This window comes from Anabas testudineus, chromosome 16 (assembly GCF_900324465.2).
Source record: "Anabas testudineus chromosome 16, fAnaTes1.2, whole genome shotgun sequence".
Lineage (NCBI taxonomy): Eukaryota > Metazoa > Chordata > Actinopteri > Anabantiformes > Anabantidae > Anabas > Anabas testudineus.
The window spans coordinates 3,848,054-3,865,505 of NC_046625.1; the positions used below are offsets into that span (position 1 = coordinate 3,848,054).

Sequence of the window (17,452 nt, forward strand, 5' to 3'; positions counted from 1 at the left end):
AATGTTAACATGCAGTTCACTCTTTTATTCATTTAATGACAGTATAGCATGTTTACACAGTAATAATAATATTAAACAAAAGAAAATCACATCATATAGTAAAAAAAAAATGACTATCAAAACTACCTTTGTTCAGCTAAACAAAATGTATCGTCCTCATAAGCATTAAGTCCCTGATTGGGCTTCAGTGACCTTCGACCCCAGCCGGGTCACACTAGTGAGGGTTCTTCCTGTCTTCACAGCGAGGGCCGGTGAAAAGGGGGCGGCAGCGACATTTGTTAGGAGAAATGCACTTCCCTCCATTGAGGCAGGGCTGACTGCACACAGCTGCAGTTAAAGCAACGATAGACAAGACAAAAAAAACAGGTGTTCATCATTTGAATCAGTGGAAACAAACAAGAAGAGATTATAAATCCGATTTCTATAGGGAGTTACAGGGATTGAAGAAATGAAAGACAAGGGGCCGAATGTGAACAAGAGGTAGAGGGACAAAGTGCACTGGTCTTTATGAAAGTGCTAGTTCTCTGGGATCAGTTTGAGCTCACCAGTGTGGCAGGCACCACCCAGCCATCCCTCTGAACAGCTGCAGATTCCTGGAGCCACACAGATCCCATTCTTACAGTCTTGGGGACAAACCGCTACAGAAAACATAGGGACAGACATTGTCAGCATAGCAGCAAGCAGATGTGAGCTTTAGCTTTAAGTAACATGTATAATGGAGCTAGAACTGCTCTAGAAGTAGCTGTGATCTAATGTAATGACAGAGACTGTTTACTGAAAAAGCCTTAAAATGTTTTAGTAGGCTGCAGCTGGTGAATTGCTGCAGCTGAGAAACCAGCTCCATTTGGTGACTTTGACCTCTGGTGTTAGTAAAGTAATTGGATACGACTTGAAACGGACCCTCCTGGCATTTTGAGCCCGTCCAGCCTGAGGGGCAGATACACTTGGCCACTCCGTTAACAGCGGTGCATTCCCCTCCGTTCCAACATCCTCCATCGCACATCACTGCAAATCAGACACATCACAGCTGTCAGCCACATGTTTGATGACATATGAACCTGTCTGTATTTGTAGCAGCATAGATTGTAAAAATATAAAGCGTGCTCATGTTGCATATAAAAATCCATACACTATATATGTTTTACTACATGCTCGCTGAAGTACTGCTGCAGTTTTATTCTTGAAATAAATCACGCTGTTGCACTTTGTGGGAAACTTTTGTTATTCTACTTTGCGTCTGAGATTAGAAGAAATCTGCAGGATGTCTGGTGCAGACACAGCTGTGTTGGAATGGACACAGTGCTACATATGGTGTAGAAGTATAAAAATGAAACATAATAAAACTCTATGACTTCTACATCACAGCCACTGACAGGTTCATCTGTGTTGAGCCAACCACATATTTAATTTCCAGCTTACTCCAAAGAAACCCTGTTACCTTTGTGACAGTATCTTCCTCCAAATCCAAGAGGACATCTGCATTTTCCAGGGCGAAGACACATTCCTCCATTCTTACATTTGGGATAACAGATGGCTGCAGTCACACAAGAACATACATGTCTGTAAATCATGTGTGTCACCAATAAACAGTTTTTATTAAACGCTTTTTAAATCCTAGATTTGCATATTTTAAAAAGGAAGATGAGCACAAGTTATTTTTAATGAGAGTGATTTTTCATTCTGATTAGTGATAACAGAAGGAATTTGCACTGAGCTATTTGTCTTGAGAAGGTAGTTACATTAAAACAAACTTTAAATGGAGCAATTCAAATGCTTTCCTTAATATGCATAGTAATATACAGTATATTGTGCTGCTCTTGCTAAATCTGCTTCGTGCACTGAGTCATGAGTGAAGGTTTTTACTGATAGGATCAATGCACTTTTCTGGTATATTAGCTATTTCTCTCAGATGCACTAAAATGAAAACAAAGCGTTTGTAACATCACCAAACTGGCAGGTCTCTCCTTCGTAGCCCTTGTTGCAGTTGCATGTGTTGTTGCGAATGCACACTCCTGCGTGTTCGCACGGCGGGTCGCACTTCGCTTTGGGGTCGAAAACGAAGCCGAGCGCGACTCCGCGAGGCGCGTCCGAACCCGCGGAGACGAAAGCGACCAGGGACGCAAGACACAGAACCGCGGAGCCGAGACCCGCAAAGCCCATGGTGGGTGGGTCGCTGTGCGGGACAGTGGACGGAGAGGACGGGCACGGACAGGCGGTGCGGTGGATGGAGATGATGGAGGAATTCGCTTTGGAAGAACCGGGAGCTCCACACGTCGCCCCCGCTGCTGCACACGCCGGGGGGAGTGTCCTGGTGCGGGGGCTGGTTCACTGCAGTGTGGATGGGAGGTAAGTTTAAAACAGACACACAAACAAGAGCTGAGCTGGAGTGAAGTTACAGGTGGTCAAAACTAAAAATACAACTTTTATTTCATATTTGGAGTTAACGTTAGCTTTTAGCTAAGAAGCTAGCTAGGCTAGCTAAGTAAAGCGAATCAGCTAATGTTAGCAGTTTGGCTAACTGTTAGCTAACAGCAGTTGTTGGCCAAACGAATAAATTTTAATACTGAAAAACCACCTGAAATTCAAAAACTTTAAAAAGCAAATGTTTTGGCAGTTGATGAACTTTCCTACTAAATAAATGTAGTTGATCTTAAATGTGAAGTTTACCCAGCTTCATAAAGTTGAACTGTTTGTTGTTTTGTACTTGCTAACATGTAGCTAACGTTTAATTTAATTGCGTTTAAAGACACTTTGTGTTTTACAAGATAATTCAAAATCTGAAACCTCATTATTTACTTCAACCATTATTGTTTTCAGTTTCACTTTGCTGCACTGATTCTTGAGATGTGTGCAGAACTGAATGTATTGAACACATTTTAAAAGGCACACACCATGTCAGGATAAAAATAAACAGTGTAGTTCAGGAAATATCTAGAATAGAGGTTTAATGTACTGTAGTAGATGATTTGACAACATATAAACCAAACAAATAAACATGGGTTTTATTAAAGGTTTTATTATTATTTAATGGACTGTGGCTGGATGTCTTACATGTTGTGTGAAGCTACAATCAGGGGACTCTGTCGGGCTGTGTTGAGCTTTCTAACTTAGTATTTTCAGAAAGCAAAAACTGGTTTTGGAGTCCATGTAGAGCACATGTGGAAAAGTCATTTCCTTTTACCTGGTGCCAGGAAGTTCTGGGCCTGGATGAAGGATGGGGTGAGTGGAAGGTCTGCTGTAATGGGAATAACAGAGTTGAATCAGTAGTGGGTGAGACTAGCTTCTCTACCAGCTTCTCTGTGGTTTAATCAGTTGACTTGAAGTTTTGCATTTGTTCAGAAATTTAACACTTTTATTATTAAAAAGAAGTTAGACTGCAGCTGTTCATGTGACATGACTAGAGACCTGTTCACATTAACTAACCAAATGAAGTAGTCAGATCGTCCTGCTGCAGAAATATAGGATACTCAGTGTGTTTTATTTTGCATTTAAATCAACATAATGCATGTGCGTTTTGAGAAACAACAAACTATAAGAACAAAAAGCCACATGTATTCCAGTCTAGCTCTGGTGCAAACCACTGACCTGGATCTCAGAGAGGAAGTGAACTGGTGCTTTAATGAGTCAAACAGATGTGAATGTGCTGTGATACACAGGAGATGTGTGCTTGTAGCTCTAACAAGGAATCTGTGCTGGGTAAGACATGCTGTACCGCACAGCCGGAGCAATGTATAGCCAGTCATGACAAAAGAAAATATGTTACAGTGCTTTTTGAAAGTATTAGACTGATGTTAACATGTTTTTTGTTCTACTGTATCTGGGTTTAAGATCAAACAATAGATATGAGATGATAGTTTGAACTTGTATTTGATGCCATCTATAGCAGCTCAATGTGTGAGCAAAAGTGTTGGAACAAATGGTTTTATATAAATTAAAAGCAAAACAACTTATATTTGGTTTTCAAACCCCTTGTTAGTGCAAGTCTGTGACTCACTGACGTCACAAACTGTTTCTTCTGATTTGTTTTCCAGACTCCAGGCTTCTTTCCCTACTGTAGCCTCCTTCAGTTGTTGCTTGTTTGGGGAGGTTCCAACCTTCAGTTTCTTCTTTAGTGAGGGAAATGCATGTTCACTTTGGTTGAGTGTTTCCATTTGTTCCTGATCTCTATCAAGTTAGGTGTGTTTTGAATAACTTTCTTGCTGCATGATGAAGCTCCTCTAGTTTATGTGCATTTCTCTGTCGATGTGCAGAAAACGTTACACTTGCATTTTGTCCTGCTTTCAATGCACTAAAGTCAACAACTGACTCTTCACTAGCCACCTAATATATTCCACCTCTTGACAGGCACCACTGTAATTAGATAATGTTGTGGCTGATCAGTTTATGCTTCTAAAGGCTTTAAACTGGTTTGGGTTTTATTGAAGTTTGCATTCAGTGGCCTAACTGTTGTAAGTATGAATAATCTTGGGGCAGTAATCATGAGCAGAAACAATTAAATGATAGATGGAAAATTAATAAACTTCTTATGTAACTCCTTTAAAATGTGAACATTTGCTTCACAGTAAACTGAATAACTTTTCTGTTTGAATTTGCAAAAAAATCAATTAAGAAAAGAAACCTCACATTTTCTGATAATGAAACTGTCAGATAGCACTGCACTATACAAATATCAGAAGAGGTGAGCAGATGTAAATTAAATTGAATAGTTAACAGTTTTAGGTCTTCAGCAGAGGTGATGAAGATGATGCTGTCTTTTAGAACCATAATTTGGCTCCACCTAGTGTGTGCAGAGAATATTACAAACACATCAACAAATGGAAAACACTTTGAAATTCAGTGATTAATTTATTTTCAGCTTCATGCATGAAAATGTGTGTTAGGCAGCAACAGTACGGTATTCACAGTTCTCAAATGTCAAAGGTTGGATCTTGAAACATTTTTATCTTTTAAATAATTTATTTATTGGGATTAATGGGTTCTGAGCATGTTCTTTTACAAGTCATTCTGTACATTTCACAATCATTACTGTTAAAAAACGCAGAGCATTTAAATACACTTTGTCCCATCTGTCATAACCATCAGCCAATCCGAAATGTGATAAAAGTCACAAAGGTGACACTAGTAGTCGTTTCAAAACTCAAGAACAGCAGTAAACTAAACAAAGTAAATACAAGTTAAAGATGAATGGATTAAATCAGTAATAACACAGCAGTGCAAACAAACAGGACAACCTCATTAAATGGTGGAAAGTTATTACCACACCTGACAGTATTCTTGATATGTGTTTTGAAGAAACCAGAAGGAAAGTACAGACTTTACATTTACACACTCCTATATTTTATAACCCACTGTAATGTGCTCACATTTGCTATGAAACTAAAATCAAATGACAAAAATTGTTTTAATTATTCAATAAAATGTAATTGTCTTTACTGTAATAACAATTGCTTTTAAATCACACAAGTGAGATAACTCTGAGCTAAACAAAGAAACGAGTTAAGATAATACATCATCCATTTTACACTATACAATATCAAGAATGAAAAAAGAAAACGTGAAAGGCTGCGGTAGGAAGGAATGAAAACAGGGAAGAAAGAAGTGGTTAGGAACTGCTCAGTGGTTCTCACTGCGTCAAAAAAACATATGCAACTTTTAAAGTTTTGTTTCTGTTTGTATTAAAAATATTTAAAAGTGGTATAGAATAGGAGGGGGCGTTAGCAGCGGCAGCTTACTCACTGAAACCATATGTTATAGTTAATATCTTTATTAGACTAAAGTGCGTTGTATCAGAAACTATTGTTTCCAGTAATTTAGGTATTACAGACTAATTGTAAACATATTGGAAATGCTTTTCAGTCATCTGAATATTAAACTATATCTCTGTATTTTGTTGGCACCAGGGTGAGAAATGACTACAGCTCTCGAGGCTAATACCACAAAATTCTGGCTATAGCAGGTAAGTTTGTCTGCTTTCATCAGCCAAACCATCAGTTTAATGTTTTATTGAAAAATATTCACTCTAAACACCACATCTGAGCTGTAAAGGAGTAAAGTGGTCGGGAATCTAAGAATGGATGAGCCTCTGTGACTGATTAATAAATGGAGTGTCGTTGTCCATCATTTCCCTGTCGCTGAGCAAATATTTCATATGTGCAAACCAGCCCAGCCAACCCCAGTCAGAGCAGTATCTGGTGCGTGGCCTCTTTTCTTGCCTTATTGGTAGACCTGCACATGCCCATGCAAGGAGGTGGTGTTTCCTCCACAATCCACGTACTGGTACATCTCCTGGGAGACCTGCTCTGCGTGGCCGAAGTACGAGGTTGTCACGGTCACCCTGAAAAATAAGCACAGAGCCAAGATGAGCCAAGGAGACAGAAGGCGAGTTGATGCTGCAGTTTGGAGAATCAGGCTGTAAAGAATCTACCAGTTTATATTTTATTTACAGTAATTAAAAATATTTCTCTGGGTAGGAGTGATTGGTCAGAACTAAACGAACAGATCCCCAGATAGTTGTTATCTTGGCCGATGTCAGTAAGCTCTGTTAGACTTCCTGTTAGACTTCCTTCACTACATGACAAGACATTTTCATTAACCGCGATGTTTACCAGTTGTGTGCTGTACGTAGTAATACATAAAGGTACATTTTTATTTATTTGTGTTAGAGAGTCAAAGATTAGTTAATTAGGTTATTAGTTGATCTACAGAAAAGGAGCCTGCAACTTGCATTTACAAGTAGTCTTTAGGTGGACATGGAAAACTGCTTGATGACAACAGAAAGCTTTAAGATATTATGATATTTGCAGCTTTTTAAATCCATTTCCATTTAAATTTAGTCTAATGGTGCTTGGCTAACAAGCTGCTACTTGGTTCTTCAGTATCTGTGGATCAAATTATGTTATAAGTGTGGAGGAGAGATGTTGATGCTTCATGTCTCATGATAAGTTGGAGGGTAAGAATCACAGTTAATAAAGATCAGTGTAAAGACTTTAAAACATTGAATGTAAAAAACAAAATAAAAGTCTTACTTACTGCATCATGACCACTATGTTGTGAACTTTAATTGTTGGTAAGGTACAGTAGTCACTGTAAGAAACAATGGACTTAAGATTATGTAAAGTTTAAACTGTAAACTGGGTATTTTTAGGATTTCTAGGAAAATACTTACAACATGTAACTCATCTCGTCAGCAATGACGGTGGGAACAGTGTAGTCAATCTGAAAAAATAAAAACAAAGCATTCAGGGAATGATCTATGTCATACATTGACATATTAAACATTTCTTCTAATTAAGACAAAACCTGGTGTACTTTGGGTTTTTCCTAAATTCTGTTTAGTCAGTGGTGCCAAGATTTGTAATGTCACAAGGCAACAAGGCTTTAATGGAGCTTAAGCATTTTTTTTGAAGTCGGACTGTGCAGGAATATAACTGATATTATTTTGTGCAGTCACATGATGAGAAGTCTGAGTTGGGTTCGTTGTGTGGGTGGAACAACAATGAACTCTATGCAGATTCTGAGCATTTTTGCGTATGTGTAGTTCAAGAAGTATTTCGGCCTACCTGCTGTTCGTCCAGTGGTCTGATCACTGTGCTGTTGCTGAACTTGGCTTTTCCTATCACCGTCTTGGAGAACTGCACTTGTGCTGTGATGTTGGTCACAGATATTGTGTAGTAGTTATTATTGGTGATGTTCAGAGTGCTCTGGGTGGAAAAGGATAAAAAGGTGTGAAACTGTGCTCGATGGGAAAAAACACCAATATTAACTTGTTGAATTTACTATATAGCAACATTCTGTAAATCTGGATTTGTCTGTAGCCACCTGACACATCACCCTCGTGAGCCTATTTCTGATCCTAATTCACTCTTATTGCCGTTTTGCCTCAATCTACATAATCTTACTGTGATGTTGAGATAAACGATCCGTTTGTCCTGGTCATAGGAGACGTAGGCAGACTTCACTCCCACATAGGAGACATCAATGGAGCGGGGGAATAGGAAGAAAACAGCCAGGCCACACAGCAGCAGGCAAAGGGCAACTGATATTGTGACATATAGCTTTCTGCACAAGAGGGAAAAGAGAAGTGAGGCCGTGAAACTAGCTGATGAGTTCAAAGTCTGTCATGCTACTGTGCATTCACTTACTTTCATCATACAGACAGCTTAAACAGTTAATCTATAAAAAGAGCTCTGGGAGCTGACTTACGTCCTGCTTGGCCTGAGCCTTTGATCACTGTATGGAATCAGGGCCACGAGCTGATTCTCTTGACCTGGTGATTGGTTAAAAAATAGAAAGGAAAGTCATTTCACTGGTGGAGTAATGATTATGTTCCTTGAGTGAACATGAATGTTTATCAGTGCTTAGTTAATCCTTAACTCAGAGAGGGATAACACATGTTGTGTTATCTTATTTGTGCGTGCTTTCCCAAAATTATACAGTATTACAGGATCTGTGGGCAGAGTGAGTCAGAGTGGCTCAACATTACCTCACGCTTTAGTTTAGAGTCACCTGTGTATTAACTATAAACTTGCTCACACCCAGGTTGAAACCATTAGTCTATACAAACAATTTTCCTGTCAACATGGGAATAACACGGTTTGTTGCACACAACTGATTTCTGTAGTTGTATTTTTTCCTGGTTTAAAGTCTGTATGACCAGAAGGTGATTCCACCTGCACCAGAGTTTAGCAGCATTTGCATCAAAATGTGTAGATCCTTGTGTGGTTGGTTGTTTTTCCACACACAGTCCTGATGATGCAACTTAGTCTTCTGGCTCCTGAACTATTCATCTAAAACCAATATATGATATACTGACAATTAATCTGTGGGATGTTTTACCTCGTGGGATTCTGCCGGTGCCCTGACACGTGGGGCATGTTACACTGTCACGTCCGGTAAATTCCACATAGGGGAACTGGGATACGTCTCCAGTCTTTCCATCCTCTTCTGTCTGACCGTCTCTGTACTCACCCGCATTCGTCAGCGCTTCCTGACTCTCGTCTTTGTGCTTGGCCAAGTGTGACTGGGACTTGCCCATAGCTGCAGCTGTCTGTATACAACACAAAATATAACATAATCAGGAACTGCCACATTCGTTAGGGCCGCTTTCAGCTTCTGAATGACTGAACACACCTGAGGCAGGTAATCAGATGTGGGAAGGGGAGGGATAGTTGAAAAAAAAGGCAGGGCCGTAGCCCTCAAGGACCAGAATTACCCACTGCTGCTTTAGGGTGAAGCAGGGCACGCCGACTACCCACACAACTATTAGTATGTGCCAATTCCAGGAAATATTTTCCAGTATAACGACACTTAGTCAAATAAGAAATCAGCCTGTGGCCTTTGTTTAGAGTCTCTAGCCTATCAGCATTATTTTATTACCAACATGTATGAATTTAGAGTTTTGTTATTATGCCTTTAAAGTAAAAATGATCAGTGTTACTCAACTTCTTGTAAGATTATACTCTAACACTATATTATTTGGAATATTCACTAAGGCTGCTGCCTTGTTACTCAGGAGTTTAGGCTGTTTTTTTCTTTTTATTGCATTATTTTGGTGTTTTGACATTTTAATAGTGAGGGTTTTATTCAGACAACTAATGATCTGAAATACAATACAATATATAGTCAGTACTTTACATTCTAATACTACAGGTACTTTTCTTTTACTTACATTCTTATGTTAAATATAGTAATGGAGTACTTTGAAACTATTATTTGTAGGTACCTTTAAGAAAAAGTATGTGAGCTGTTTACAATAACCTGGTTGACTGGTGTTCATAAAATATGACCTAGTCTTCATCTAATTTTACACAAGGTAGACCCAAAAAGAAAAATATTAACGAGCACTAGTGATTCCTTTATGCCTCGGTTACTATTGGCCTGTTTTAACCCAGTTAGTCCGTGTTCCCACTTGTCCTTTAGCCCCTGTCCTTTAGCTTTATAAAGCTAAGGGAAGATAAACTGGACTTTTAGAAACAATAATCTGATTTAATTTACAATTTACTTCTGTTTTTCCTGCATTTTTCCTCCTCCATACAGCTCAGCTATTGCAGTCTGGCTGCAGTACGTGCACAGAGGGATGTTTTACTGTTTCTAAACTGTTCTGTTAAACTGTGATATCAATATGAAAACTGTTCATTGTTCAGCCATAATTTTATCAACAAGTGGCTCAGGTGCTGCTCGTCCATTAACTTCAGTGCTGGCAGTTCTAGGTGTCCTTGGTTTGGCCAGGTTGTCCCAGAATATATTTTAAGTGTCTTTATTTTCTGTCTCTGATGAGTTGACTATATGATAGAGATGGTTCACCTCAGTAAATTATTATGCTTCCTCTACATAATTTAAGTGTTTCTTTATGAGTCACCCTAGCTTTAACCCACACCTTCAATCTTGTTTAACTGATTGGATTTCAGCTTTGGTTTGGCCCTGGGTCACATGGCTGAATGTTTAAGACCAGGTACTGAACACAATCCAATGGTTTATTTAAATATACTACATGTATTTTTAACCTGGATGAATAGTCGGACATATTTAGGGCTAATTTCCACACAGATACAGGCCACAGAGTTTCCTGTAACGTTACTTTCTCCTCCATGAGCTGCAGGCCTGTGCAGCAGCTGGTGATGTCTGCAGACAGCACAGCACCATAACAAACACCGGCCTGCAGAGATGGCACCGTGGAGGCGCAGTGGAGGCGCAGGCCAGGCCGCCATGCTGCTCAGCTGAGGCGAGGACACGACGTCCAGGCCGCAGCAAAACGCGCACAGCGGCTCCGTTCCCACCAGTAAAAGCCACATGTGTGAACTTACATTATTATTTAAAGATATCGGACTAAATCCTGCTTCGTGTCCACACGTTAACGTCATATTTCATTTACACATCGCTCGAATCAGCAGCTGCTCGGTAAAAGGCGCCTGCGCCGCGTCCACACATAAACAGAACTATTAGAATAAACTGTTAGAATAAAACACTCCGCACGCAACAACGGAGCCACAAGTGGTTTTGGGGCTTCCTCCTGTCTTACCTGTGTCGTCTCTCACTAGTTTTCCATCCGTTGTCTCGTCGCTGTTTGTTATGGTTCGCGGAGCAAGAAGCAATGGAGGCGACAGAACCGCCCCCGGATCCTCTGATTGGACAGTTTCCACCGGAGCAGCTGCTAAAAGCCACACTGAGCTCGAACTAGTGCATCCAACACAGCAGGTCTGCAGCAAACACTGTCTTCACATCATTTCCTCCATCTGGTTTAGATGGAGGCTGCACTGGTTGTAGCCTGGTGTATCTGTGCACACTGCAGCATGTAAGAAACTGGTACTAGTTACATTCAACCCTTTCTTAGTATATAGATACAATATCAGCGGACTATTCTTCACTACTACAGACATACAGCACTCAAAGTCCATAGGACCATTGTCCTGTAGTAGTTATAATTTAGCAATTCCAGTTTTAGAGAACCGAGGCCAAGATTTCCTCTGTAATCTTGGAGTCCTGAATTAGCTCTGCCCTCCCACAGCCAGAGTTTGGAAACTTTGCATATGATCCAAATGACACCCTGGATGTAGGACAGCTGCAGTTCCTGGAAAAATCTTGTCAGATGACACAAACATGCCTTCTTTTTTTTTTTTTTGGCACAAGCACCACCAGTGTGACTCTTAACCAGCTAGAATTCACCTCCTTATTAAATTAAGCTACTGAAAACACATGGTGCTCTGTGAAACCTCCATCACAGAAAACTGAAGTCCACATGCATGAAGATTCCTCATAATAAATATAAACACCCAAATCTAATTTCAGGAGACACTCATTCAATTTAAATTTAATTTAAATGTCTGTGCGTGTCCAAACTTTTGAATGGTAGTTTACTTGTTAATGAAACTAAGCCTTTAATTAAAGCTTCATATTTCATTCCAGTAGAGTACAGTCTTCAAACTCCTTAGAACAACTGGAGAGATTGCACATTGGTACTTGCAGTGTTTGGATGGGCCTGATGATGGCAGTGTGCTGCCATGTGTGAAACATGACTCGGCAGCATCGAGCCAGGTGAATCCTCTTGTCAACAACAACATGTTCATTAATTCTTGTGAGCAAACATCAAATTATAGTGATAATAGATTTATTTAATCACTTTAATCTCACCATGAGTTCAGAACAGCCACTCTGAATAATGCATGACCTGGAAAGCCAAGGGAGAAGTACACTACACAAAATGGCTAATGAAAATAATAACCTGTGGTGAAAACGGACCTGGGTGAAGTTGATATTTACAAAAATCAATTAGTGTTTGTTTTGAGTACCAGTTGGGTCTCATTTTGGACAGTACAGAGTTTCAGTGTTTTACACTTTGGTGCGATTGAACAACCCTGTGACATTTTAGTGATTGGACAGTGCTGTGTGCATCAACCATCTGATAGTCACATTAAAAATGTGCTAAAAAACAAATAGCAAATGCTATTTGACACAGGTTGGCTCTAACAATGACCTACTTGGCATCATCAGTGTGTTGTCATAATGCCAGTTCTAAATGACAGAAATCAGCATTAGCAGTGGCCCCGAATCCCCTTAAACACGGATTTGCTCCTTTTGAGAAATGTTTTTAATGATGTACATTCACAGTATTTTCTAAATGTTTTATGAAGCATCAGCTTCCTCACAATAATTACATGTGCAGCAACAAGCAGCGGAAACATAGTGTTGAACCAGGGGGACCCGAATATGTATCCTCCAAAACAAAAGAGTTAGAGTGCAGATCTGCTGCTGCTGATACGAGAGTTTGGGGTCAGAATACTTCCTCTTCTATTATTAACTGGGTTGGAAATTACCACCAGCTATGTGGTGGTGGATTTGTCAACGCACTTGGCATTCTGGCACAAAACCAGCCATTGTTCAGAGCTGTAGTTGCATCTAAAGGAGGCCATCAGTGCAGTGTGTAGTCTGTGATAGGATCGTTTTGGTTTTTGTTATCTTGGTCAGGTTTAAATGTAGATTTTTATTTCCTGATCTTTTAGCCAAACTGTGCATTTTGAACTCCTGCTACAAACTCTTGAAAAAATGAAATTGTGCATCAGTGCACAGTGTGCTTTGCTGTCATTCCATCTACTTTCCAAGCATGGTTAGCTCATGGCTTTCACATGTCAATATTCCTCCGCCTGAAGAAACATAAAACCCTGTGTCTTGTGAATGTTTCTTGCAGTTAGTTTGCATCACAATCTCCTAAGAAACCACGCTGCCGTTTGCTTGAGAGAAAACTGGCTCTGTATTTTCAGGCGTTATGTCGAGAAGATTTGATATCACCATCTGCCAAACGATCTAACCTGAGAAGAAAATGTGCCGTCACCATGCTTGTTATAAACTTAATGCTTGCCAGTGGGCAGACAGGTTAGCTTCCTGCACTGTTTATTCATGCAGTAGTGTGTCTTCCCTAATCTCAGAAACCTCTCCTGTCCCTGCAGCTCTGTACCAGTACAGTGATGTAGTACACAGAGGGGACTAATTCATTTTGAATCACCGTGAGGCATATGAAAACACCTCAACACTAGTCTGAGGAGGTAGGTTAAAAGTGGCAGCCCTGGTCCAGTCTGCAGAGGGAGGAAGCTGCCTGTGTGTCCCCGATAAGAGAGAGCGAGTGGTGAGGACACGTCAGCCTACTTCAGGTGTCAGCACTTCAAACCAGAAGCACGGCTTCACAGGGAATGTGTAACAACTCCACATTGCAGAGGTGAAGTAGAGGATATTCCGAGTTTGTTGTATTTGATGATTTGATGTGCAGTGTCAAATTGTTCTTAACCTAAAAAGAAAAATCAGTCGATAAAGTGGTGATTCACTGGATTTCTACTCTTGCAAGCTCTGTCACTGTTTTCCCACAAGAGAAGCTACAACAAAATTCTTAACTGACAAGCATCTTATGGTAGATTACAGCAGTTTATAGCCGTCCGCTTCAGTTATTAGGCACGATCAAACATGTGATAGCATATAACGTCTCGCCTGTTTGTTTTAATGAGAGGTGTACACCTATCTGTCCCCATCATTGGCTGCTGGAAGGCTGATAAACTGAGCAGTGACAATGAAAATAAACAGCAATAACTCAGCTCTTAAACACAGTATAAAAAAGCGCCTTAAATGAATGCAATGCACTTAGTGTTAATTGATTGTATAAACTGTGGTTAAGAGGGATGAAACTAGTTTACAGCATTTTATGATCTCATAAAATAGTAACAGTAATAATAATAATAATTATACATGAGAAGAATCTGTGTGTTTGGGCTGGTGGCAGCACAGATAGCATTCATCATGGGTATTTGTCTGGGTTCAAATATACAGCCAGAGTGGAATCATCCCAGTAATTATCATAAAGTGGGATTATTCAACACAATATCTTGCTGTTTTGAAATGGATTCTCAGTAGGAATGCTACACACCCTATAGAGATCACATTAAAAAACTGCAGCATGGAGAAATAGCATGTTGAGCAAAATTTAACAGGGATTCCCCATGGTTTGACCCAACACAAGGATTTATTTTGCACAGGACTCACCAAACAAGAAGGAGCAAGCGTTGAGAAAGGGATAAAAAAAAGAACACGTCCATGTGGCTGCATGTAGTGTTTGATTCTGCTAAATATGTTGAACAAATTTAATCCCCAGATTGCAATTCAGTGATATTTGTTGTGTGTTAAGTGAATGTAACAAGCATAAATCTGTATAAGCAGGTTTCCAGTTTTTTTAGTTTTGAGGAATTTGACGACAAATAGCAGTAGAGCACATTGGCTGTGTGCACATGTGAAGAAGTGTTTACAGAGCTAATCTGAAAACTAAGACTTCATTTAGACCGACGCGTGGTGCTTTCAGTTTCTTTCAGCATTGCACTGTAGATGTATTTGCTCTTGTTTTGGGATTTTGTATCATCTGATGGAATAAATGCCTTTCTTTTGACTTAAAAAATAAGCAATTTAGACTTTTCAAAATGAGATCATTTGTCCTTTCATTTCCTTGATTAGTTTCTCTATTATGACACATGAGGAAAAAACAGGCAGTATTAGACACAGCAGAAAGGCTTCACAGAAATGGGACCAACCAACACTTATGACTGGCAGTGTTGTGACACTTTAGAGACTGAATAGACCCCAGCAGGGAGTGTTGTTAAATAATTCCAAGCATATCTACTCTACCCGGGCAGTGTACAGTATTCTTTGGTTGTTGTCCCGTGCAGTTGACCCTGTGATTCAACTCTGACCCACTCAGCCAGCGATGTTCACATCTGTCTAACTCTGGCACAGACGCATCCGCTGAAGGAGAATATCCTGGCTCAGGTTTGAGATTAGCTGCAGGTCTGGGGTTGACATTTTGAAGACTATATTGTAATATAATAAATAATATAGCATAAGCAAAGCCCAGTAAAACTGACTTTCAAGGTTTGGAATTTTTAGAATCAGAAATTGTATCACATAATGGTTGGGCGCCTGCCAGCGTGGCTCGTTGATGCACGTACCAGCTTCTGTCAAAATTTGCCAGCATTTTCTCTGGAGACCCATGGTTATTTTCCACCACGCTTATAAAGCATGTCATCTTTGAACACCATGCAGAATTTCTGATTAACTCCTGCTGGAATCCAATCTTATGCTCTACTTTAAAAAAATAGAGAATGAGAGATAGAGAGAGCAATGTGGTTGGAATGCAGCAAAAAATATCAGAAGGATTTACAATGAGGGTTAGATAATAGATAAGAAAGGCGAAGACGGAGGAAGTATCCCGGTAATTCAACTCATATATTGTCATGTTTGCTAGATAATGCTCTAGTCAGGAACTCGGTACCTGTCAGTGGTGCACATTGTCTCCTTAAATTGTCCACGGTGTGCAGACTGGTGGTTTAATTGGGTTCCCATTCAGGTCAAGGTCACTTACCAAGGCAATCATCTGGAGTACATTGTATTAATCTTGCTTTGGCACGCAGGAAGCTGCACCTACCACTGGAAGATATGGGAAAGGCTTTAATTACCCTTAAAACTGAACATTATGGCCATGGAGAAATTCATAATGAGCAGCTGAAGTTTGAACCATGTTCTAAAACTACTTGCTGAATATATGGCTCACAAGAAAGTTCATCGGTCACTGAATAATACCCACAGTGGAGCTAGTAACTGTCTGAGATCTTCATTATCCACCTGCCATTAGTAGTATTCAAATCGAGATGATGGGAAATTAGGATGCCATGTAGTTAGCACAAACACTGGCAAAGGTGGGAGACAGATGCCTTGACAAAGCTTTCTGCCCAAATTTAATTTAACCAAATTTAATCAATTATTATAATTATTGCATCTGTTTGCTGTGTGTCATTAATTGACAGTTAAATATTGTTATATAGTGTTTTTAGTTTTGAACAAAAATACATTTCAAACAAAATCTTCATGCTTCCATTTTGGTTTTAACAAAATCTTGCAAATTAGCACTTTAAAAGTTGACAAAATACCATATGCATGTCATATGGTGTAGATTATCACATAGTAGTGGTAACAGCTTCACAGATGTTTTAACACAATTCAGATGGAAAGCAATTGTACCTAAATTGCAAAATAAATGTGACATTTTTTGTGTGCAGCAATCATATGTGCAGAATAAACAAGAGATAATGGATGTACTGTAAGAGTTTCTCATCTTAAAATGCTGTTGTTGTTGTTTCCTGTGGCCACTGGCAGCATTTAATAAAAAGGCTCTTTATTCTGTCTGAGGGGCTATTTTGATGTTAGCATAGGAAATGGAACGTGACAGTCTGCAGTAACTCTAATCTCCTTGATCACCTTTTAATTTACCAAATTGCAGCTTGATCATGGTGCAGGACTGAGGCAAAAATGGACACAGCATTGATGCAGGACTGGCTGAGTGCTTGTCAGGCATGTTTGCTCGACCTTGACTTAAACACATCTTAGTTCTTGGGGCATAAGAGCTGTATACTGGAAGACAGTGGCTATAGTTCAGAAGAAGCCCCGGTGGACTGTCTGTCCAACATATAGTGCATTATATGTAACCTTATTATTGTCTGACATGTATTTGCTGCAACCTGATTAGAAAAACACACCAGATAAAAAGGAAACCCAGTTTCTATTCGTACAGATAAGGGATTATAAAAGCTCAAATAACACAGCTTCAGTTTTGCTGGAGAAACCTGATTTCATGGTCATTTGTACACTTAACCAGATTTATAAAGGGGTGCACAGAGGATTGCATGTAGAATAGAGAGATAGGGCGTATTGTTATGCTATCAGTTTGGAGGATGAAAACTAAGATCAGGTAATAGTAAGACTGAAAATCAAATACTGTACATGTAATAATAAGTATGTTTCTACTGCTAATGTGCTGCAGCAGCTGGATAATTGTTCCAAACAAGTTGATTAATAGATTGGAAAACATAGGGTTTATATCGTCAGTGGAAGGGAAACGATAAATTATTTTTCTGGCTCTTGTTCTCAAAGT

General features: G+C 39.6%; 2 protein-coding genes across 2 annotated transcripts; both read right to left on the reverse strand.

Annotated features, from left to right (window-relative positions):
• Window positions 1-56: 56 nt before the first annotated feature.
• On the reverse strand, window positions 57-2,315 carry LOC113170341 (von Willebrand factor D and EGF domains). The gene is made up of 5 exons (XM_026372406.1): window positions 1,947-2,315; window positions 1,439-1,534; window positions 901-1,005; window positions 546-638; window positions 57-327 (listed from the first exon to the last, which is right to left on the reverse strand). The coding sequence occupies exons 1-5, from the start codon at window positions 2,158-2,160 to the stop codon at window positions 215-217; spliced, it is 621 nt and encodes a 206-aa protein (XP_026228191.1). The 5' UTR covers window positions 2,161-2,315; the 3' UTR covers window positions 57-214.
• Window positions 2,316-4,839: 2,524 nt separating this feature from the next.
• Window positions 4,840-11,112, reverse strand: tmem106ba (transmembrane protein 106Ba). Its single transcript, XM_026373343.1, has 8 exons — window positions 11,018-11,112; window positions 8,836-9,046; window positions 8,203-8,266; window positions 7,899-8,058; window positions 7,560-7,700; window positions 7,166-7,215; window positions 7,030-7,083; window positions 4,840-6,334 (listed from the first exon to the last, which is right to left on the reverse strand). Exons 2-8 carry the CDS (start codon window positions 9,032-9,034, stop codon window positions 6,214-6,216), a joined length of 789 nt encoding a protein of 262 aa, XP_026229128.1. The 5' UTR covers window positions 9,035-9,046; window positions 11,018-11,112; the 3' UTR covers window positions 4,840-6,213.
• Window positions 11,113-17,452: the final 6,340 nt, after the last annotated feature.

Coding starts and splice junctions, on each gene's coding strand:
- LOC113170341 (XM_026372406.1), bottom strand. CDS start 2,160: ATGGGCTTTGCGGGTCTCGGCTCCGCGGTTCTGTGTCTTGCGTCCCTG. Junction 639..900: donor GGGCTCAAAATGCCAGGAGG/GTCCGTTTCAAG, acceptor TGTTTTCTGTAG/CGGTTTGTCCCCAAGACTGT. Junction 328..545: donor GGGTGGTGCCTGCCACACTG/GTGAGCTCAAAC, acceptor CTTTAACTGCAG/CTGTGTGCAGTCAGCCCTGC.
- tmem106ba (XM_026373343.1), bottom strand. CDS start 9,034: ATGGGCAAGTCCCAGTCACACTTGGCCAAGCACAAAGACGAGAGTCAG. Junction 8,267..8,835: donor CACCGGCAGAATCCCACGAG/GTAAAACATCCC, acceptor ACCAATCACCAG/GTCAAGAGAATCAGCTCGTG. Junction 7,216..7,559: donor GACCACTGGACGAACAGCAG/GTAGGCCGAAAT, acceptor TTATTTTTTCAG/ATTGACTACACTGTTCCCAC.